Raw genomic sequence first — 23,628 nt, 5'->3', positions numbered from 1 at the left:
ACCTGGAGATCCTGTAATCGTCTCACACTCAGCATGTCCAATAAAAGCTCATTTTCCTCTCCAAACCCTCTTCCCTTCTGAACTATTATTTTTGAAGACTTTAGTATCTTGCAAGTCACTGAGACTTTCAACCACAGTGTCATCTGATGCCAAATTTTGTTCCTGTCTCTCTGTTTCTGACATCCTAATGCTGGATCTGACTTTCTGACCTTTGCCATCTTTATTTATTTTCCAAAGGCAGTCTTGGTAAATGATGTGTCCTGAGGCTGAATTTGAACTCAGTTCCTCCTGGCTCCAGGAGCTCACTGTGCCACCTAGCTGCACCCCCCCCCCCTCAGCCCCCAACTCTTTGATCTGGCTGTGCGTTCCTCCCAGTTCAGCTTACCATCTCTCACCTCTATTCTTTTATGATGGTAGTCCCATGTTCCTGTCCTCTCCGACTCTGTGGCTTCTTTCCAGGCTGAGCTCAAACCCCACCTTTTCCAGGAGATCTTTGCTTGTTCTCCCCTTGTTGCTGGAGCCTTCCTCTTTCTCTCTAGGTCCATCTACTTTTGCATATTTATCCATATTTCTAGTTATTTACATGTTAGAGTTAGAATGTAACCTCCTTGGGGACAGGGGTTGTTTTTTGCCTTTTTTTGTATTTCCAGCTTTTAGCACAATGCTTGGCACACATTAAGCACTTAAAAAAATACTTGTTGAATGACTAATGTGGAAATGTCTTTTACATGATTGCATGTGTATAATTTATGTCAGATTTCTTGCTCTTGGGGAGAAGAGGGAGAAAATTTGGAACTCAAAATCTTATGAAAATATATTTTGAAAATTGTCTTTACATGTAATTAGAAATAATAAAATACTATTTACATTGAAAATGGGAAAAAAACCCTCCAAAAATCCAAATACTTGTTGACTGGTAACACTTTACTGTTAGATGATCTGGACATTTGATAAATATTACCTTAGATTCATCCCAAAATGAAATAATGATAGAATATATCTGACATATGAGTGAACGAAAGAGGTCTTGCAAGAAGGAAGGGAAGGCACAATTCTAAGGCCTTTACAAATATTATTTCATTTGATTCTCATAACAATTATAGGAGGTGGGTATTGCTTTTGCACCTATTTTACAATTCAGGGAATTAAGGTTAGGTGTCTTGCCCAGTATCATATAGCTAGGCAGGATTTGAACTCTGGTTTTTCTGATTCCAGATTCAATGCTCTATCAGCTAAGCTCCCTCAGCTACCTCTGGTAAGAGAAGTTCATTGGAAAGAATATTGCATTTCAAATCAGAGGACCTGAATTCATCTCCCTTACCCTGACTCTCTTCTTTGGGCAAGTTTTCTCACCTCCCTGAACCTCAGTCTCTTCATTCTTTACCAGCTGGTAATCTTGCCTCCCAAGAGAATCTGTGTCCTTTGCCCTCTTGGATCTGGTGGGGGTCAGCCTGCCTTGTCTGCTCCATCCCCCAGATGCAGGGCCAACCAACTTCAGTTTTGCCTAACAGATAAGCTCTTCTACCTGAGCCGGTGGGGAGGGGTAAAGACACTTTCCTAATGAGGAAATTAGGGAGCCAATTGGCAGCCTCCTCACTGCTCAGTACAGCTGTATTTGCCATCTCCCAGTGAGTCTGTTGAGACAAAGCAGAGAACGGTAAACACCATAAACATTTACCCTCTTGCATATTCAGCAGCAGATGAGGTTAAGGAAACTGCACAGTGAAGTGTGCCCGGGAAAAGAGGAGGAGGAGGAGGAGGAGGAGGAGGACGACCAGGGCTGATGGTGCTGATGCTCTGGATGGAGACCTACCTTGGTGTTGAGAGCAGCGGCTTTTTCCTCCTTCCTCCCTCCCCCCCTGCTCAGGGTTTTCTCTGCTCCATCTCCATCTCCTCTTCCTCTGGGATCTGCTCGCTCAGCTGGGGTCTGTGCCCTAGCCCCCAAGGAGGAGCATGGCAGAGCCAGGAGATGTTGGCTCCAGCTCAGTAGGGATTGGATCTTTGCCCTCCTTTCCAGCTGAGACTCCCTCCTGCTTAGTGGCTGGTTCAGCACATGCCACAGAGCATACTGGAGAGGGGATCATGGGAGTTCTGGGCCATTCTCTCCCTCCCTTCCCCCTGCTAAGGCAAGAGAAAAAGGTCACTGGTGGGAGGTAGGGGTCCATTCTGCTGGGGGATTAGAATGGGGTAAGGGGGCACCAATCAGGTTTGATCTTTGTTCCCCTAGGCAGAGTCATGATGTTTTTTTTTTTTGTTTTTGTTTTTTTTTTTTTGCAGCTGCCTATCTTTCTGATAGGAGAAGTCACAGACTGACTAATTCTGGTCACAGAGTGAGCCCCCTGCTCCCCACTCTGGCCCTTGTCTCAGGCTCTGTTCCAGGCTTCTAACTCTGCTCAGTGAGCCAATACTGCTCAGGGCCTCAGCTGGTAGAGAAATGGCCCTGAGGCCCCTCTGGGGAGGAGACACAAATAAGTTTTCTGGGAGTAAATTGGTCCCTGCTGCTGCCTGTGGATCTCCCCACCCCTGATTATTCATTAAGTCTTGGCTAATGGGGGCCTCTGCCTCCTCATCTGGAATCAGTAGAGGCTACAGCCCTTTTTGTCTCTCATTTTGGGGAGGAGGGAGGAGGTGGGGAGTTAGTGATGGCCAGGAATAAGCCAGCTTGAGTGGGGCCCCCCTCCCCTTCATCACTCTTCACAGTCCCCACACCAGCTTTAGTCTGCCATCAACCTGGCCACTGATGTTCTCATTCTCTCTCCCTCCCCCCATCCCCTTGCTTACTGTTGGAGAGGGAAATAGGAGACAACTAGAATAATAATTATCATCCCTTACATCTGCAGCTTCTGTTATGGTTTTCACAGTAAGTCCATAGCCTTGATCTCATTGGCTCCTCAAAATTCACCTGTCAATGGAAATTTATCCCCATTTTACAGATGAAGAAACTAACATCCAGCCTCTCTGTGGGATTCTAAGGCTCTTTCACATTTGGGAAAGGCCATAGATAGTCTCTATTTCTGCCTCTCCTCAGTGCCTTATTTTAAACATGAGGAGACTGAGGCCCAGAGAAAGAAAAGCATTTATTGGATTCACAGAGCAAATTAATGCTGGAGCTGGTGCCTGAAGGGGTTCTTCCTCCACCCACCTCAGTGTCCTTGGATGCTTCAGCCTTTTACCATCTTCCTGCCAATCTGAGGCTGTTCTTCTGAGTTGGGGAAGTCCCTGCTCCCCCTGGGCCTTACTTCATTATCAGTCCAACAGCTTGCATCAATAAAGCACTTTCAGCATACCAGTTATGGTGATGAAAACATCATGTTTACATATATAAACAACATGATGAAAATAACATGTTTACATATATGTGTGTGTATATGTAAATAACACGGTAGATATAGATATCTATATTCCTACTATGTGCCAGGGCCCATGCTAAGAAATATTATTTCGTGGATCCTCATGACAGCTCTGTAAGGTAGGGGCTGTTATTATCCCCATTTTACAGATGAGGAAACCAAGACAAACAGAAATTAAATGACTTGGCCAAGATTGCACAGCTATTAAATGTCTGAGGGGACAGCTAGAAGGCACAGTGGATAGAGCATTAAGACTGAAATCAGGAATACTCCTTTTCCTGAGTTCAAATCTAGCCTCAAACACTATCTGTGTGACCCTGGGCAAGTCACTTAACTTTGCCTCAGTTTCCTCACCTGTAAAATGAGTTAGAGAAGGAAATGGCAAACCATTGCAATGTCTTTATCAAGAAAGCTTCAAAAAAGCAGGCATGACTGCAGTGATTTAGTAAGATCACTAAAAACAAGTGTCTGAGGCAGTATTTGAACTTGGGTCTTTTTTTAATCCAGGCCCAGCTGCTTTATCTTTATCTCCTAAGTGCTGAGAACATAAACAAAAAAAGGGGGGTGGGCAGTGCATGCCTTCTAGGAGTTTACATTCATTTGGAGGAGATTAATGTATATTAATAAGCATATAAAAGCATATATTTATTTCTATACACATATTCATAAGCATATATAAAATACATGCAAGGCAAATTTCATATGTAACAACAGACAGGGCAGGGCAGGGACACTGGAAATCAGGACAAGTTTCCTGTAGAAGATGCTGCCTGAGCAGAGTTGTAAAAAGGATACAGGATTTGAAGAGGTAGGTAGAGAGAGGTGAGGTAGAGATGCATTCCAGGCTTGAGAGACAGTCATTGTAAAGGCAGAGAGAGGGGAGATGGCATCTCCTGTGTAAAGAAGAGTAAGGAGTATTTCACTGTAGAGTACAAGAAGAAGAGGAAAGATTGGAAAGGTAGGTTGGGGCCAAATTACAAAAAGCTTTAAATACCAAACAAAGCAGCTTCCCTCTTACCACTGAAAGTGGCCACTTAACTCCAGATCATTTTCTATCAACGTCTGTCCCAGTGGTTCTCAGACTTTTTGGTCTCAGGATCCCTTTATGTTTATAAAAATTATTGAATAACCTGTCAAGGCCCTTTTTTTAGGTGAGTCATATCTGTTGATGTTTATGGCATTAGAAGTTAAAATGATTAGTATTATTGTCATCCTTGGAGCACACTTCCAAGTCTGAACTTTCATTCCTAGAACAGAATTGAAACTTTATTGACTGGTCCCCAGGATTGAGAAAAAGACTGAGATAAAATGGAAATTTTACTTATGAGCCGGGATCTAGTCACAGATGGCTGATCCTGGTCCTTAATTCTTTGAGTTATCTTGATTTCTTGACACTTCCCCTCTCATCCTGAGAGTAACCTATGGACACCTCTCTGCCTTTCTAGAATGCTTTAATGTCTTGCTTCTGTCTAAATTATTTAGGCCTACTCTCTTCCTTATCCATCAAGCCCTTTCTGACTATCCCAATCCTCAAATATTCCACATATTCTGGACTTCCACAGTCCTAGCTGTTGTACTGTTTTTGTCTGCTTGTTTCTTTTTCTTTTTTTTAAATTAACATTCATTTAAATTTTTTGTGTTTTAAATTCTTTGTCTTCCTTCTCTTCTTGTCTCCCCATTGAGAAGACAAGCAATTTGATATGGGTTATACACGTGCAAGTCAAGCAAAACATATTTCCGTGTTAGTCATGTTGTGAAAGAAAACAGACAAAAAATTCCCTAAAAAACCCCCCAAAAAACAAAGAAAAAGTATGCTTCGATCTGCATTCAGACTCCATCTGTTCTTTCTCTGGAGGTAGATAGCATTTTTCATCATAAGTCCTTCAGAAATTGTCTTGAATCTTTGTATTGCTGAGATTAGCTAAGTTATTCATAGTTGATCAGCATTGTATAATGTTGCCATTACTAGGTTAAATGTTCTTTTGATTCTGCTTATTTCACTTTGCATCAATTCATGTAAGTTTTTCCAGGTTTTTCTAAGAGCATTTTGTTTATCATTTCTTATAGCACAATAATATTCCATCACAATCATATACAATAGCTTGTTTAGCCATTCCCAATTATTGGACATCCCCTCAATTTCCAATTCCTTGCCACCACTAAAAGCACTGCGGTAATTATTTTTTATACATGCAGGTCTTTTCCCTTTATTTATTTATCTAATTATCTATCTATCTGTCTGTCTGTCTGTCTGTCTGTTTGTTTATTTATTTATTTATCTATTTATCTCTCTCTCTCTCTCTCTCTCTCTCTCTCTCTATCTATCTATCTATCTATCTATCTATCTATCTATTTATTTATTTATTTATCTCTTTGGGATATAGACCTAGTAGTGCTATTTGCTAGGTCAAAGGGCTTGCATAGTTTTATAACCTTTGGTCACATTTTCAGATTGCTCTCCAGAATGGATGAATCGTTCACAACTCCACCAATGGTGCTTTAGTGTCTCCGTTTTCTCACATTCCCTCCAACCGTTGTCATTTTCCTTTTCTGTCATATTAACCAGTCTGATAGGTGGTATTCTGCTGCTTTCTTGTGTGTGAGCCATATCTTCTCAATTAGGTTATACATTTCTGAGGTCAGGGACTTTGTCTCCTCTTTATAGTGCAGCCTTGTGCAGAGCTTTTCAAGAAGCAAGTACCCAAACCCTACTTGTTGATTTATAGATATTTTAAAAATTAAGCTGAATTACAGTGTTGTGACATTCTTTGATATAATTAGAGGCACCCTGGGGTGTTACAAAATGCAGGTAAGCAATCCAAAAACCTCATCTTTGTTTCTTCATTTCCTTTCTATTTTACTCATTCTCTTATCCCTTTCCCTTTTTCCTTTTCCTCTTCCTCTTCCCTTCTCTTCTTCCTCCCCCCTTATTTTTTCTCTTTTTCTTTTCCTTTTCCATTTCTTCTTTCCCTTCCTCCTCCTTTCATACTCTCTTCTTCTCTTCTTCTTTGCCCTCTCCTTTCTTCTCCCTTTCTCCCCTCAGCTTTTCTCTTCCTCTCCTCTTCTTCTCCGCCCGTCTTCTGTCTTCTTTCTTTCCCCCTTTCCCCTCCTTCTCTTTGGCCAAGTTTCTAGTCCCCTCATTGCCAGTTATTTGCTGCATGGACTTGGTCAGGCCATGTTTGTTGTGTGGGCCATTTTCTTCTAATATAAAACAAGAATCTCTGGATTCTGGCATTCCTTGTTTGGGGCTAAGGAGCTGTTCCTCTTTTCCATGTTTGTCATTTGACCTGAATTTGGCTGGCGCCTCTAGGAGGAGGAGACCCTGTTGTTCTCCCTGGGAGGATGAAGAGCCAGGCTGAGCTGCGCCTCCTCCCAGCCTGGAGAAAGTGGGGGAAAGTAGCACTTGACGGCTGCCGAGGGGCTGAGGGTCACCCTGCTAGGAGCTTAATCACATGTTAAAGAGATGGGAATCACTCTGTAAGGATAACATGAAGGGGGCCTGGCCCCTGCTGAGAGCCTGCTGCAGGCATGATGGGGAGGGAGGGAGAGAGGAAGAGAGGAAGAGAGGGAGAGGGAGGGGGAGGGAAAGGGAGGGAGAGAGAGTGTGTGTGTATGTATAGATAGAGTGTGTGTGTGTGTGTGTGTGTGTGTGTGTGTGTGTGTGTGTGTGTGTGAGAGAGAGAGAGAGAGAGAGAGAGAGAGAGAGAGAGAGAGAGAGAGAGAGAGAGAGAGAGAGAGAGAGAATGTGTGAGTGTGTGTGTGGGAGAAGAAGGGAGGTAGGGAGGGAGAGAAGGGGAGAGAGAGAAGGAAGGAAGAAGTGAGAGAGAGTGTGTGTGTGTAAGAGAGAGAGAGAAGGAAGAAGGAGGGAGAGAGAAGGAAGGAAGGAGGGAGAGAGGGAGAGGGAGGGAGAGAGAGAGAGAGAGAGAGAGAGAGAGAGAGAGAGAGAGAGAGAGAGAGAGAGAGAGAGAGTGTGTGTGTGTGTGTGTGTGTGTGGGAGAAGAAGGGAGGTAGGGAGGGAGAGAAGGGGAGAGAGAGAAGGAAGGAAGAAGCGAGAGAGAGAGAGTGTGTAAGAGAGAGAGAGAGAAGGAAGGAGGGAGGGAGGGAGGGAGAGAGAGAGAGAGAGTGTGTGTGTGTGTGTGGGAGAAGAAGGGAGGTAGGGAGGGAGAGAAGGGGAGAGAGAGAAGGAAGGAAGGAGGGAGAGAGGGAGAGAGAGAGAGTGTGTGTGTGTGGGAGAAGAAGGGAGGTAGGGAGAGAGAGAAGGAAGGAAGGAGGGAGAGAGGAAGAGTGTGTGTGTGTGTGAAGAAGGGAGGTAGTGAGGGAGAGAAGGGGAGAGAGAGAGAAGGAAGAAGGGGGAGAGGGAAGGGAGGAGAGATGGAGGGAGAGGGAGAGATAGAGTGTATGTGTGTGTGAGAGAGGAAGGGAAGGAGGGAGGAGGAGAAGGAGAGAGAGAGAGAGAAGGAAGGAGGGAGAGAGGGAGAAGGAAGCGAGGAGAGATGAAGGAAGCGAGGAGAGATGGAGGAAAAGGGAGAGATGTATTGAGAGATGAGTGTATTTGTGTGTGTGTGTGTGTGTGTGTGTGTGTGTGTGTGTGTGTGTGTGTGAAAGAGAGGAAGGGAGGAAGGGAGAGAAAGAAGAGAAAAGAAGAGAAGAGAGAGGAGAGGCAAAATGAATGAGAAGAGAAACAGAGTGAAGAGAGGGAAAAGATCTTTACATCCCAGTCACTTCTTTCTTGTTAACTCCATCTTGATTCAGCAGTGGGTGAATCATTAGAAGTAAGAATTTAATGCTCTTTTTTACTTCCTGAGGGCTTGACTGACTTTCTCCTTTGACCCTTACCTTCTTGGCTTCTGGATACCTGTGTCAGTCCCAGCTTTAGGTTCCTCCTATGTCAAATGCAGAGTTTGGACACCGTGGTCTCTGAGGTTGCTATGATTTCCTCAGAAGCTTCTTTGTCCATTCCAGCCCATAGAGATCTCTTTTCTTCTCTGAGCTCCCATAATCAGTCAATCAGCAAACGTGTATTGAGCACCAACTATGAGCTTTGGCTAAAGGATAAAAAGGGGAAAAAGGCCCCGGACCAGCAAGAGCTAAATATCTTTGGTTTTCCTCCTCTCCCCTGCTTTCTTGTCTCCCTCAGGCTCCCCCACTGGTCTCCAGATCCTTGGGCACCAGCTTCCTGCCCCAGATAGCTTTTCCTGGACCTCTAGCCCGAGCCCATAATAGCCCCTTCCACCTCTAGAATCCTATGGTAGTTACTGTCTGCCCCATTCAAAGTATAGGAGAATCTCTGCCCCAGGACAGAAGAGGACCCAGGAAGTCACAGAGTCCAACTATGTCATTTGGTAGTAGAGGAATGACTGATGTTCAGAGGAGTGAGTTCCTTCTGGAGAGAACTGCAGTCTAAGCTGGGAAATAGACTGTGAGAAAGCGTGGTATAGTGGGTAGAGCCCTGAGCTCCAAGAAGAGCTCATTTGGAATCTTGCCTCAGATATTTATCAGCTGTATCATCATACACCAATCTTTAGTCTCATCTATAGTTTTCTCATCTGTAAAATGGGGATAGTAACAATACCCACCTCCCACGGGGTTGTGAGGATCAGATGAGAGGGGACTTGTAAAATGCTTTGTGGCCCATAAGTGCTTTATAAATGCGAGCTTTAATATTGGATTTTGACTGGAGATCCAGCATCATTCCTTGGCCTCCAGTTGCCTTAGTGGGTGACTTCAGATCCCTGGGGCCACTCCAGCTTTTCCTCCAGTAGAACGTCAGCTGTCAGTTTGGGCCGGGTGGGGCTGCTGGTTGGCCATGGGTGTGTGGGAGATAGTCTGGCTTTGAACTCTTTTGGCTTAAATAGTCCTGGTGAGCCTGTCCCTTCAGAAAATAGTCAGGTAGGCCCATTGAAATTTCACCTGCACTTGCTAATTTGGGTCTACCCCACCCACCTTGTTGACTATTCATCCCCAGACTTGGACAGTCTTGCATACAACCCTGGAAGCTTCCTACATCCAGCTTCCCTAAAGTCAGTGCAGGTCCCTCCCCATTGAAAAGACCCCCCCCCCCCAATATGTGCCTGCCCCAAATCACAGCTCTCCAGGACTCCAGTACAGATAGTAAGTACATCCTCCAGATCTGACCTGGCGCTCTCAGGGAAGGCACAGAGTGCCACAATTAATTTAGGAAGCCCCAAATTCAAATCCTGCCAGCCCAATGACCCCAAAGTCATTTAATTAACTTCTTTAGTTTTATGATTATGATTGGGGTATTATCAGATAATTAATACTGATTACCTTTATTAATATCAGTGTTATTACCATCTGGACTCTCTCTGAGGCCTAGTCTCCCATTCCCACAGCCTCGGGCATAGTGCACACCCCTGTGACCACCCCCAGGCTTCCCAGCTCCCCAGACATTCCCACCAGACCCACTCCCTCATGCAGACTCTAGGAGCCTCACCCAACCCCACACAATCATGCATTCATAGGACTTCTCACACAGGCACATGTCCAGAGCCTTGCCTAGACCTGAGCCCCACAGCCTCACGTTCACACAGGCATCCCCACCACAGGCTCTTGGACACATGGAAGCTTTTGGCAGAGGTGTCAGGGAGGGAGGCAGGGAAGGCACTCTACACTCGGTCTGACTCCCAGCCCTGGTTCAGCCCCAATTGCCTGTGTGATCCCAGCCAGGTCTGTCCCCACTCTGGATCCTCATTTCTTCTTCCCTAAAATGAAGAGGGCCACCTGGAATCCTTGTCGAGGGGGCCTCCCCAAGTTCCATCTGTCTCGGCCTTGCCCAGCTTTCCCATTCCCTGTTCTAAGATACAGTTTCCAGCCCTGATAGGGCACATTCTGAGGTCTCTCTCTGTCTTGCATCTTGTCTTCCAAGGCCTCTCCCAGGCCTAATCTATATTCCTAGGCTGTTTCCAGCCCAAATATTCTTTGAGTGGCTGATAAATTGCCCTATCTCAGCAGTGGAGAGTTAGAGAATTCTTTGATAGGCCTGCAGGAAAACACCTTCATTTATGCTTAGCCCTTTGTCCTTTTCTAACAATGTTTTAAAGGAGCATGGCTTATACATCTTGGAAGGAATCTTTAGAATCATTTGCCCTTAATTAATGCTCTTTTTAAAAAAAATTATCACTCTCACTCAAAAGCTCCTCCCCCAGTCTTTTCTTTCTCCCTTTCTGACAGAGAAGTCTAGCCCAGCCAAACACGATACTGTGATACTGTTGGCCAGGCCTGATGTCTGCCTCATTCTGTACCTGGAGTCCACCACCTCTGCTGAGATACTTCCCTGTCATTAGTTTTCTTTGGGGCTCATTCACTTGAGACAAGCAGACCCCCACCCCTGATTTATGATCCTTCTGCCTTTTGTTGCTGTTCTTTTTACCACATTGTGGTCACTGTATAAATGCTCCTCCTGCTCTTTCTGCTTTGTTCTCCAGCGTCCTTATTCCACACTTTAGGAAAAATGAGGTCCAGAAAGAAAAAGGAACGCAAGCTAATGGCTCGAGGTCACACAACTGGAAGCCAGCTCCCTGGACCCCCAGTGCCCTTCTCTCTCCATTGCTTCCCTCTGTCTGTCTAACCTACACCAGGGTCCCTTGGCATGGATCCTGTGGACCGTGAAACAGTAGGCCTCTGTCTAGTGTGTGAGATGCCAAAAGTGGGGGTGCTGTTTTTTCTTTCCCAGCCCACCTCCCCTCCTCCCCTTCTCTGGGGCCCTGGGGACTTGGGCAAGAGGCTGGTGGATCCCAGGTTGCCATGGGAACTGTGGAGCTCCAGCTAGAGAGTGATTTCCAGGTTGGGGGATGCCTTTGTTACCGTCCCCTTATCTCTGCCTTGAGGCCCCATATGTTTTGACTGGGTTTGAGGAATTGATTTTTTTTTTTTTACCCAGAGGTTGTGAAGCAAGTGGGGCCGTCCTGAGATTCCTAAGCCCTCCTGAGCTGGGAGCTGGTCTTCCCTAACTAGGACCTGGTCAGGATTGAGAAGGAGACTTTAGAGCCTTACCTGGGAGACTTACTGGAAGCTACCCCACTTTCCCTGGCTGGGTCAGTGCAGTGGCAGCTCAGCATGTTGGATTTCAGATCTGATAGATCTGGATTCAAATCTTAACATGTCTTTTACTAGCTGTGAGATCCTGGACAAGCCACTTAAGCATCTGTAAAATTAAGGATTTGGGACTGATTTTTCACTTAAGCATCTGTAAAATTAAGGATTTGGGACTGATTTTTAAAATCTCTCAATTGGTAATCTAATATCCTATGGTCTAATTTATCACAGGCTTCTCATGTGCACATCCTGGGTTTTAGGGTGGGGTCAATAGGGAAGGTTCTCTAAGCTCCTCTTAGCCAGAGCTGCTGGGATTTTTGGCCTCAGAGGTCCCAGCCCAGCCCCCCTGACTACCTGGCTCTTTGAATTTGGCCAAATTCTCCCTTGGATTGGGAAAAGAGACCAAGGGATTGTGGTGGTTTCTGGGGAGAATCCCTGTATTTTAGGTGGCGCCGCGCTCAACCAGTGACCTTGGAGTAATGGCATGTTAGCTCTCTCTGGCATGGATTCTCATCTGAAATTAGAAGGTTAATACAGAATCCTGGCTTGAAGCTGGACAAGTTCTAGGGCATCCAGGTTAGCTGCTACCTTAACTGGAGTTACTAGCAGGATGTAAGAATCCTTTGTACTTTCATACATAGTAAGTTGTCTGTTGGGCCATTCAGTTGACGTAGCATTTTTAGTGCCTCCTGTGTCCTATGCTGGATACCAATAACAAAGACCAGGTGGCAGCCGGCATTTATTAAGTGATTACTCTGTTATTAACAACACTGTTCTCAGGGTTGGTGAGACAAATACTAATGTAAAGACAGTCCCTGCCCTCAAAGAGCTTACATTCTGATGGGAGTTGAAAAATAATGTGTTGGGGGAAATGATTTCCCCTCCCCTCCAAAAAACGGTGTCCAGTTCTGTAAAGTCTGAAGCAGAGCCAGGAGGAGAATGAAACATGGCTAGCTTGCACCCCTGTCCCAAATGGAAGCCTGGGAGAAACCCACCAATGGGAGGAGATGAGCATGGCATATTCCGGGTGGGTGATGAGTGGGCAGATGAGGTCTGAGTGAATGAAGAAATGAAACATTCTGTACCCTCAAGGAGCTTACCCCCGTTCTAATGAGGGAAATTATAAGCCCAAAGCCAGAGATGTTTATGCAAAAAGAATAATAAAAGGAATAAATACAGAATAGCCAAATACAGTAGTTGGGGAGGAAATACAATTTCATGGACCTATGATTTCCTCATCTCGAGAATGGGGATGATAACATTGGCACTGTTTCTCTTACTGGGTGAGGAAAAAGGGGTTTATAAACTTGGAAGGAATATAGAAATGTGAATTATGGTTATTATTATCTTCAGGTTCCAGAATCTCGGAGTCGGAAGAAAACTGGGCAAGTCACTTAATTAACCTGTTCCTGCCCTCCAGGAAAGAACCATGATTAAAAAGGACTAGGAAGGCTTGTTATGTGAGGCCAGCCTGTAGTTAAGATTTGAAGGAAGGTGTTTAATCAATGCTTAATAAATTATATTAGTATGAGTTGGGTTTTTTTCTGTTCACACAGTAGAAGACTTGAAGTTGAATCCTATGTCAAATTGTTGCCTCATTGATCTTGCAGGCTTTTTCAAATAAACAGGGGTGAATTTAGTATTTGCGAAGGTGATTTTTAAATCGACTTGAGCCTTCTGTTATTAGTCTTGGCTTCCAGTTCTCTCTGTCTTTCAAAAATCTTAAGTTAATCGAGGACTTATCCACATTGATCTCTGTAGATACCCCCTCCCCATTTTCCTTTTCCACATCATTAGAATCGTTTTTCTTCAGGATTTCTTTCTTGAGAGCTTCCCCTCCTTCTTGGGCTGATTTTCTATGCGAGTTCTTAGTTTATGGAAAACTGCCAATCCCTCTTTGAAACTCTTTGAAATCATCTTCTAAGTCTGGGGTGCACATCATATTATCTCTTGCTTTCCTATTCAGGCTCTATCACAAATTCCGAGATGGGGTACGTGCTTCCCCAAGGTTATCACCAGATGAAGGGACACCTCAAACATCACGGGTGCTTAACCATAGATAAATTTCAGGGAGTCCATGAATTTGGAAGACAGCTAAATGGTACAGTGAATAGAGTACCAGGCCTGGAATCAGGAAGCCCCGAGTTCAAATCCAACTTCAGCTACTTACTAGCTGTGTGATGCTGGGCAAGTCACTTTACCCTGTTTGCCTTCTTATGTAAAATGAGCTGGAGAAGGAAATGGCAAACCATTCCAGTATCTTTGCCTAGAAAACCCTAAATGGCATCACTAAGAGTTGGACAGAATTGAAGTGACTGAACAACAACATGAATTTGGATAAGAAAAAATTACATTTTTTGTGCTCCCTCATCTTTAGTTTCCTTTGCAACCCTGTGTCTTTAATCATAATGCACTTAGAACGTTCTGAGAAAGATCTTTAACTTCATCAGGCTGTCAGGGGAGTCTAGGACATGTGAAAAGGTGAAGAATCTTTGTTCTGGCAGAGTCCGTGCTGGAATCACCCACTGCCTTGTGTGGGTTTGTCTTTATTTATATACAATTTTGTCTTCCTCAGAGGAATATAAGCAAGTTCCTTGAGGGCAGGGATTTTCCCCCCCATACTTGTCTTTATATCAGATTGTCACCTGCTCCATGAGTAGTTGCTTAATAAATGCTTTGTGACTGTTCTGTCCTAGCCACCAAAATTACTTCTTATTGGTGACAAACCAGGTCCATAAAATAAGTTTGCCTTTTAGCTTTTTTACCTCTTGAAAGATAAAATTATCTTTACATTGTAACGGGACTGGCCAACGAACCCCATCTTTAGGAGCATGAGTAGAATACTTGATTGATGCAATCCTGTTACAATAACAAATGAAGAAATGGTTATTTGTAGCTCTTGTTTGGGGCAGAGAGAGAGAGAGATTGAGAGCTCTCCAGTAGATGTCTGGCTAATGTAAATTGTTTACTTTAGTATACTTAGTATACTTTTGTGCGGAGTGACCAATCCTGGGCTGGGTGTGTAGCTATTTCCTGACCTACTTATCTATTAAGTCTTTCTGTACTGGTGGTCTGTAGCACACAATGTTGCTCTCTAGTTTATGACTTAGTTGATTTTTACTCAAGGGCTCCCCCTATGCTTCCTTCCTCTGATTCCTGTTTTCTCCCCACACAAATATATCTTCTTAAGGTAGAGTATTACTCCATCACTCTCTTACTCTCTTTTGAATATGGAGTACTTGTCCAGAGCCAAATACTAGTTGTGAGTCCTGTCAGTGATACCTGCGGTGCTAAATTTGCTTTCTTGCATCTACCTCATACCCATATTTGATTCATTTGTATACCGATATCTGACCATATAATTTGTTGCTGTAGACCCTTTCTTGGAATTAGTTTCTTTTGAATTTCTGGTCATGGCTACTGTTAATTCTCCTATGATGTACCTACCCAGTGATTTTGAGTGAGTGATATATAGTTTTTTCCCCTCTTTTTAGTAGGTTAAGGTCACCTTAAAAAAAGTTTTATTAATTCCTCCTGGTTTTTTATGCATCATCATTTCCCAGTATACCTCACCCCATAGAACCCTCCCCTGTAAACCAACCAACAAAACAGCCTCATCTGACAACTCATGCAGCACCCCGTCCCAGCGGTCCACTTCATTTCCACCGGGAGGAGGGGAAAAGGTGTTTCATCATCTGTTCTCTGGGGCCTGGTTGGTAAATACAGCTAATGTGACTTTGGCTGCCTTTTAGCATTGTATTCATTTACGGTATTTTAGCTATTGTGTGTTTTATTTTGCTTTCTTTATTCTGTGTCAGTTAGTACAAATCTTCCTATGTTTCTCTAAAGTCCTCATATATATTATATCTCACAGTTCAGTAATGTTGTACCATATACATTTAGGTGACCATTCTCCAGTTAGTTGTGTCAGGAGGGAGTTTCCTTACTTGGAGTTCCCTTCACCAATAAAATCACAATTTAAAATCCTCCCAAAATTATCTTAGCCAGGGTTGTTTTAATTTTTATTTCTCTTCCTATTAGTGAATTAGAATGTTTTTCGTGTGGTTTATAATTTGTGTTTCTTTCTTTCCTTCCCTGGATCATAATGCTGGGCACACACTTGATGCTTGAAAAAGGCTTGTTTACTTATACTCTTGGACTGTCTGTGTTAATTGTCTATGTATGTTAGAGATCAGATTTTCTTTCAAACACATTGGATGCAAAGCTTTCTCTTTGCCCCCCTCCCCTCCAAGCAATTTAGGATGTATTGATTAGATATGCAAAACACAGAACAAACACATTCCCACCAACCCTTATCGGGTGCAGTCCGTCCGGTGCAGTCCGGTCCTGATCTTAGCCCATGTTTTAAGCTATGGTGCAGAAATCCAGGTTTTATTCCTTGACATTCTTCGTAATTAATAATAATAAGCACTTATTAAGTGCCTACTGTGTGCCAGGAACAGTTTTATAAATATAAGTAATGAACAAATCTTATTCTCAAAGAGTTTATATTCTAATGAAGAAATGAGTACACATATGAACACACACACGTTACACATATACATATAACATAATCTGTATCTACATTGTCTGTATCTGTCTATAAGTCAATGTTTGAATCTCCATCTGTATGTCGGTGACAGTGTCTGTGTCTATGTCTGTATCAGTCCGTGTCTGTATCAGTGTGTTTTTGTCTTTGCTTATATCTCTTTCATCTCTCCACTTCCTACATGTGCCTTTTCCTTCTGAAGCTCTGGCTTTTTGTTTACTAACAGAGTCAGGAAAGCGCTACCTGGGCCCCAGGCCCTGACGCTGTCTATCCCATGACTTGATGCTGTCCCACGAGCTCCATCCGGCCTGGGCCCTCTGCATGGTCAGAGCAGCCCGTGGCGGTTACAGATCCCTTTCCTTATGCCACAGAGGTGCCCGACATCCCGCAGCCTCGCGAGGCTTTGTGACCGGGAGAAGGCTTGTTGTGTGACGGAGGGCAGGGGAGAGATTCAGGGTTATTTTCGGAGATGGATGATAGTCATTAAGTACTGTTGTCCACCGAGTCTCTATCCCTGCCTGGATCAGCCCCCGCCCCAGTCCCGCAGGACTGCGCTCTCTGCAGTGCTAATCCTCCTTTCTTCTTCCATAGCCTTTGCAGATTGATGATGACTTCTGCGGGCAAGACTTTAACCAGCCCCTGGGCGGGACTGTGACCATCGAGGGCACCCCGCTCTTTGTGGACAAGGAGGATGGCATGACATCAGTGGCTGCCTACGACTACCAGGGCCACACGGTGGTCTTTGCAGGGACCCGGAGCGGCCGGATCAAAAAGGTAATTGATCTTCTGGTCTGTGGGTGGCGGGGAGCGAGACGTTCTCTCGGGATGCATCTCTGTTGCGTCCCTCTGGGGTAACCATTGAGTTGCAGGACCTTCAGTATCCGTTTACTCTGTGCGAGGTAAATGCAGAAGTGTGTGGGTTGCGCATTGTGGGGGACAAGGCCTGTAGCGTGGAGCTGGCTACGTGAGTTCGGGTTTTGCCTGCAGCGCTCAGGGACATTCCATGGAATGAATTTTTGGGCTGGGTTGGGCGTCCGGACGATGGGTTTTGCTGCCAAGTTCTGCTGAAATGGTGACCCTGGAGCTATGAGGAAAAAGTCCAGTGAGAGGTTTCAGATGCAGGCGGCTGGTGGTTATCGTGAGACGTCCCAACACTGGGAAAGGGCCCTCGGTGCAGTTGTGACAGAGCTAGGGGTGGGGAGGCTTGACCATGAAGGGGATGGCGAGCTGGAGTGAGCTTGGAGAAGGACAAGTGGTAACTGACGAGATCTTTGGCCTAGTGGGTAGTGTCAGACCTGGAGTCAGGAAGAGCTGAGTTCAAATCCTGTCTTAACAACTTTGACTTGTAGCTAATGACTTAATCTCTTTCACCCTCAGTTTCCTCATCTGTGAAATAGGGATCATGGTAGCACCTTCTCTTCAGGTTGTTTTGAGGATATGTAGGTTATAAGCATATGTAAAATACTAGGTAAGCTTTCATGGACTTTATAAATGCCAGCTATGATTATTATTTTAATCTCCTGTTTTCAAGCACATACAAGGCTGTCATGTGGAAGGGATTAGGTTTGTTTTGATTGGCTTCCTGGGGCCAGCCAGGAACAATGGGTGGAAGTAACAGAGAGGAAGATTTTGGCTTAATATAAGGAAAACCCCCCACTTTTTAACTATTAGAGCCATTCCATAGGACTTGGGGTGGATGGCCTGGAGGAAGTGAGATCCCTGGTGTTAGAGGTCTTTAAGCAGAATGTGATGACCCCTTGTGAAGGATGCTGTAGGCTGAGCATGAGGGAACACTTCGACGGGGTTGGAATACATAGATCTTTCTGAAGTTCTTTCCACCCCTGAGATTTTGTGATTGTGGGAGGGAGTACAGTGACGGGTTCTGTGGTGACTGGGATTTTGAGGAGTAGGACAAGGCTAAGAAATCAAGGTTTCTTCTCTATAAATCTGATTCTGGTTTAGAGAGGGCTAAGAAGAGTGAGGGGCAGTTAGGGGTGCCATGATGCATAGAGCGCTGGGCTGGAGTCAGAAAGACCAGCGTTCAAATCTAGCTTTAGATACTTTCTGGTTATGACCCAGGCAAGTCACTTAACTGTCTGCCTCAGTTTCCTCAAGTATAAAATGAGCTAGAGAAGGAAATGGCAAACCCCACCAGTATCTTTGTCAAGAAAACTTTAGATGGGTCAAAAGGAGTCAGAAATGACACCAACGGGTTCTGAACTGAACAGAAAGGCAGGGGGCACAGCTAGGGCCACTGGGGTGGAATATGGCATAGTGGAAAGACAGTAGTCAAAGGATCTGTGTTCAAATCCCAGATTTTCACATATACTTGCCATCTGTAAAATGAGGGAATTGGACTAGATGACTTCTAAGGTCCCTTTAAAACATTTCTAAAATCCGTGATGATAATAGTATCTCTCTCTTAATACAAAGTGCTTTATAGTTGTTTTCTCCTTTGATCCTCACAATTGCCCTGGGAGATTTCATGGGTGATCTTGTTAATAAAATTATTTAAATTTTGTGAGGGATCATAGGGATCAACTACTGTCACAGGGCTGTCAGGTGACAGACTGGACAAGTCTGACCTGTAGGGTTCTCCCTAGTTATGGAGATGATAGAGCAAGGGAGCTATCTTCTGTCCTCGTTCCTGGTGAACGAGACAATAATGTCAGCAGTTTAGATGAAGCCCAGAATAATTTATACTCATTTCTCTCTGTAAGCAAGAGAGGGTTTCCCTTTCTGATACATGTGTTCTTTTCATGACATAGTAGAAATGTGCTGCTTTTGGGGCAGGAGGCCTGAATTTCAATCCCATTTATTACCCTTAACTATAAGGTGACATTGGACAAGTCATTTAGTGTTCTGTTCCTCAGTTCTTTTCATCTGTTAAATGGAGTCTGTGAGTTCCTCCTGGAGTTTTTGTTTTTAGTTTTTTTGGTGGGATAACTTTTGTTCCTCTATCACATTCAGTTTTGAAAATACTGCTTCCAGGAAGGAGGGAAGGAAGTTCAGCAAAACCAATAACTATCTTGACATTTCATGATAACGTATGCACCATTCTACATCCATAGCTCCCCACCTCTGTAGTAAAGGGAGACAGGTACATTTTCTTACTTCTCGGGATCTATTCACAGGATTTTATTAATTTTTTTTTGTGTGAGGCAATTGGGGTTAAGTGAGTTGCCCAGGGTCACACAGCTAGGAAGTGTTAAGTGTTTGAGGTCGGATTTGAGCTCAGGTCTTTCTGACTTCAGGGTTGATACTCTATCCACTTCACCATCTAGTGTGATGAAAAGGCAGTCATAAACCTTTAAGCTTGGAGTATTCTTTCTTCCTTCCTTTCTAAGGGACTAGGACTATCGAGTGTTTATGATGGAATATTTTTATATTAGCAGAAGCAACCAGATATTTGGTTACAGCTTGATGGAGACCATTTAGAATCACAGAATCTAGAACTGGAGGGATCCTTCATCTGTCATTGAGTTCAGTCTCTTAAGTTTTCAGAGATGAATAAACTGGGACACCTGCACCTCCCTAGAGGAGGGAAATGCAAAGTCCCAGAGTCACTATGTAGCAAAGAGAAGTGAGTTTTTGCTGATGCTGACATCCCATTAGACTGTAAGCTTTATGAGGGTAGGCAACTTGTTTTTTATCTAAATGTTTTATTTCTTCCCCCCTTGCCTCTTCATGCAGCTCAGCACAGCAGAGCTTTCTGCTTGTTGTAGGCAATTAATAAATGTTTGTTGAATGAATGACTTGAGTGGATGACTCTTTCTGCTCAGCCCTGGACTTTACACTTGGAAGGATTTAATAAATTTTTGTTGGACTGGTAAATAAATGGATGAATGAATGAATTTTTGGGCACAGCACTTTGTACAAGGAGGACCTTAATAAAATACTTGTTGAATGAATGAATTTAATGATTGACTTTATTTGTGTAGCAGATATAGGGCTTTGCATAGGGTGGGCTTTAATAAAACATGTTGAATGAATGAATGAATTGAATGGATCTGCATGTTAGCCATAGGGCTTTGAACAGGGATGACTTCATAAAATGTTTGATGAATGAATGAATGAATTGAATTGAATGATTTAATGAATGTGTGCCAGACATAGGACTTTTGTACATAGCAGGTTTTAAATAAATGTTTGTTGAACATCGGTATTGAGTGAAATAGCAAACCTCCCTCTTTAAGGATGTTTTTTAAAGACTGTTGGTAATTATAGGGAAACATGCCTACATACAGAGGGATTTAAAATAGCAATCCAAAGGGCACAACTACAATGAGCCTGAAAAGCCTATGATCAGGGAAGGTGCCTCTGGGCTCCCAGGCATGGGAATGGAGCTGCGCCTGCTCTTTCTTGGCTGCTGACCCCTTTCACTGACTCATCACTAGAGTCTGTCTGGATGAAGCTCTCTCTTTTCCAGATTGTTTTCTTTGACTTTTGACCTTGCCTTGATAAGGAAGTAGAAAGATCCTCCCTTATACTTCACCCTCCCCCTACCTCCCACCATTATGTAGCTTTCCCTTAGGTCCACAAAGGGATTTTTTTAATATCTCAGGAAATTCCAGGCTGATTTCTCCATTTACCTTCTCCCTTTATCTTCTCCTCCCTTAGGACAAAGGTCAGTTTTTTAAGGGCCCCAGATTTATTCCCTTCTAATTTCTATTCCATGGAAAGTTAGAGCTGGAAGGGAGCTTGGATTATCAAGCCCAGCTTCCTCTTAGAACAGAAGAGGAAACTGAGGTTCAAAGTGGGTTCATTTTATCTCTAGAAATGACTTCCAAATCTATATATCCAGCTAGAACTGGATACAAATAGTGAACTGCCTGTCCCATATCTCCACCCAAATGTCCCAAAGGGGTAAGGAAGGGAAAAACTATTAATTAAGTGCCTACTATGGGCTAGGCATTGTGCTAAGTACTTTACAAATATTATCTTAAACTCACTGTATCATATAGCATATAATTTCCCCTAAAACTCACCTCCCTCCAACTTTCCTGTTTTTGTCAAAGGCCCCCCCCCCCCATTTCTTACAGTCCCCTTGATTACCACCATGAAAGCATCCATGCTTCTTTCCCCTCATGCCCGATATCCTGTCTGTTGTTAGGTCCTGTCACTTCTACCTCCATCTCATCTCTTGGATCCCCTTTTTTTGGCCTTTCCCACGGCCCACACCTTAGTTCAGAATCCTCTTGCCTCTAATTACAGCTATTATTGCATTAGTCTCTCCTCTCAGACTGCCCATTATGTATCTTATATGTTTTTAGTTATTGGCAGATTTTTTTTCTCTCCCATTAGAGTATATGCACCCTGAGGGCAGACCTATGTCTTTCTTTGTTCCTGGCACATAATAAGCACCTAATGAAAGCTTATTGGCTGACTGACTCATTAACCCCTGGTTTCCTGTCTCCCTTTGCTCTAATCCATCTTCCATGTAGCTACTAACTTGCTTTTACAAAAACATAGCTCTGACCATACCACTCAAGAAGCTCAATAGCTCTGTCACTTCAAACTCCTAAAGTCTTTCCTAATGTAGTTCCAGCCTCCCTTCTTGAACTGATTATAGTTGAATGGCTTGGTGGGTAGACCTCTGGACCGGAGTCAAATCCAGACTCTGATACTTTCTAGCTGTGTGACTCGGGACAAGTCACTCAACATTTTTGTCTGTTTTATCTGCTTCAATTTTCCAGGCTTGTTGTGAGGATCAAATGGGAAAATTTATAAACTGCTTGGCCAAGTGCCTCAAATACAGTAGGGACTTAATAACTGCTTATTTCTCCGCTCCCCCCCACCCCCAACTAGACAGCCTGCTGTTCCTCGGTGTGATGGCCCCTCTCCTATTTCTCTCCCTTTGCCCAACTCTTCTTGATCTCCTTCTTTCCATCTACCTCTAATTTGATTCAAGATTCAGTTCTTGTGCAACCTTCTTTCTACTTGAGGCTGTTGAAGCCTTGACTGAATCTCCCTGACTCCTGTGATCCCCTCTCCCTTCCTCACTTACCTCCCATATGTGGATTGATATTTGCCCCCGCCCTTACTCCCTCCACATCCCTTGTAAAGGCCTTGAAGGGAGGGGGATTTTTGTACTGCCCCATAGTGACTTTCATTTACTTAGAGCAAACAGTAGACCCTTAATTAACGGTTTTCCCTTGCCCCTTTGGGACGTTTGGGTGGAGATGTGGGACAGGCCATGCTGGATCAGAGTTCTGGGAAAAGACTGCCTCATGGATGCCTTTAGGAGCCCAGTCCTTCACTGCTGGGGTCTCCAGAGTAGCTGTGTGACCTTGGGATTGGGCCTACTCTGTCCTCATCAGTAGTAACAGTGTTCCATATGTATCTAAGGCTTTCTCTGTGCTCTGTTGACATGTTTCCATTTGGCTCTGCTGCCCTCCTTTCAGCCCTGGAAGACAGGTAATGGGTGCAGATGTGCAGCCATAGCTTTGTCCAGGGTGGAATTAGCATTTCCACCTGGATCTCCAGGTGGTTTCCACTGTTCCACAGAGTCCCATAATGTGAAGGTCCTGGATTGAGGTTAAAAAAACCTCCCACCAGCTCTAACTACATACTCTGATGGGTGAATGAATGAGAGCTCTAATGACCAGGCTGGAGGTATTTGTAGTTCCATTCAGCAGCCTCGTGTTGTAGACCAAGAGCCAGTTTCAGCCACCCATTGGCTGGGTGCCATCGGGCTGATTGGTCTGTCAGGGTCCCAGCACTTCTCCAAGGCTGAGGATCACAGATGTGTTGGAGGGAATTGGTGGAGGTGGGGGTGTCACTCCCTGTGTGAAAGAAATCACAGATCCAACCAAAAATAATTACATGTTATAATTTCTTGTTTTTATGCCGTATCCTCCCCACTAGACTAAGTTCCATGAAAACAGGGACCATTTCTTATCTAAACTCTGCATCTCCCAGTGCTTTGGCGCAGTGTATGTGATGGGTGCTTAATAAGGGCTTATTGAGTGATTGAATAAATAACATCCTGGAATCTCTCACTGGTGGCGTGTGTTGGGCGTAGGATGGGAAGCACAGCCCCTTAGTGCCATTCTGAACCTAACAGAACTCATATCCACATCTGTTCCCAAAGCATTGCCAACTCCTGCTGCCTTGGGAAGATTTAGCATTTGCTCCAGGCCAAGGCAAGAATGGGCCACCCTCCTCCTCTCTCTGCTGGGGCTGTTGATCCACACCTTGCCTGAAACGAATCCGCCTCCTCAGCTAATATTTACTGGGTTTCCATTGGCTACCCAATAACTGTGTATTCTTGGTCTCTTCCCTAATCCGTCAGAGAGTCACCGATCCCTGTGGGGAAAGGCAGGAGCCCGAGGAAGAATTGGAGTGTTTATCCTGATTGCAGACTTGGCAGAGCTTCTGACCTGGGAAGGGGGAAGCACCTTGATTGGAGCCGAGTGCTGTTGCATGGGATTCCCTGTCTTCCCTCTCCGGTGGGGGGTACTGCCTAGGCCACACAGGACCCCTCAGACAGGGTTCGGTGGTAGCTGGGAGGTGGCCAAAGAATCTCCTTCATTGGCCTTCATTCCCAAATATATCTTTCGTAACAAAGATGGGGAAGGAAACAGAAGGCAGTTTAACGGACCAACCAACCCAGCCATCAGCCCTGAAAGCTTATGGAAGGAGCCGCCAGTCCTTTTAGAAGGGCTGCCACAT

At 44.4% G+C, this 23,628-nt stretch overlaps 1 protein-coding gene across 1 annotated transcript in view; it reads left to right on the top strand.

Moving 5' to 3' along the window:
* The window catches only part of PLXNA1 (plexin A1), a gene marked incomplete in the record, with an annotated part of 256,809 nt that overhangs the window by 7,974 nt on the left and 225,207 nt on the right, over nucleotides 1-23,628 (top strand). Inside the window, 1 exon segment of the mRNA XM_074283782.1 lies at nucleotides 16,546-16,728. Coding sequence (XP_074139883.1) covers nucleotides 16,546-16,728 — 183 coding nt within the window.

The sequence above is a fragment of the Sminthopsis crassicaudata genome, chromosome 1 (assembly GCF_048593235.1).
Source record: "Sminthopsis crassicaudata isolate SCR6 chromosome 1, ASM4859323v1, whole genome shotgun sequence".
Classification (NCBI taxonomy): domain Eukaryota; kingdom Metazoa; phylum Chordata; class Mammalia; order Dasyuromorphia; family Dasyuridae; genus Sminthopsis; species Sminthopsis crassicaudata.
Note: the sequence above shows the minus strand (reverse complement) of the source record. Positions and strands in the feature narration are given on the sequence as shown.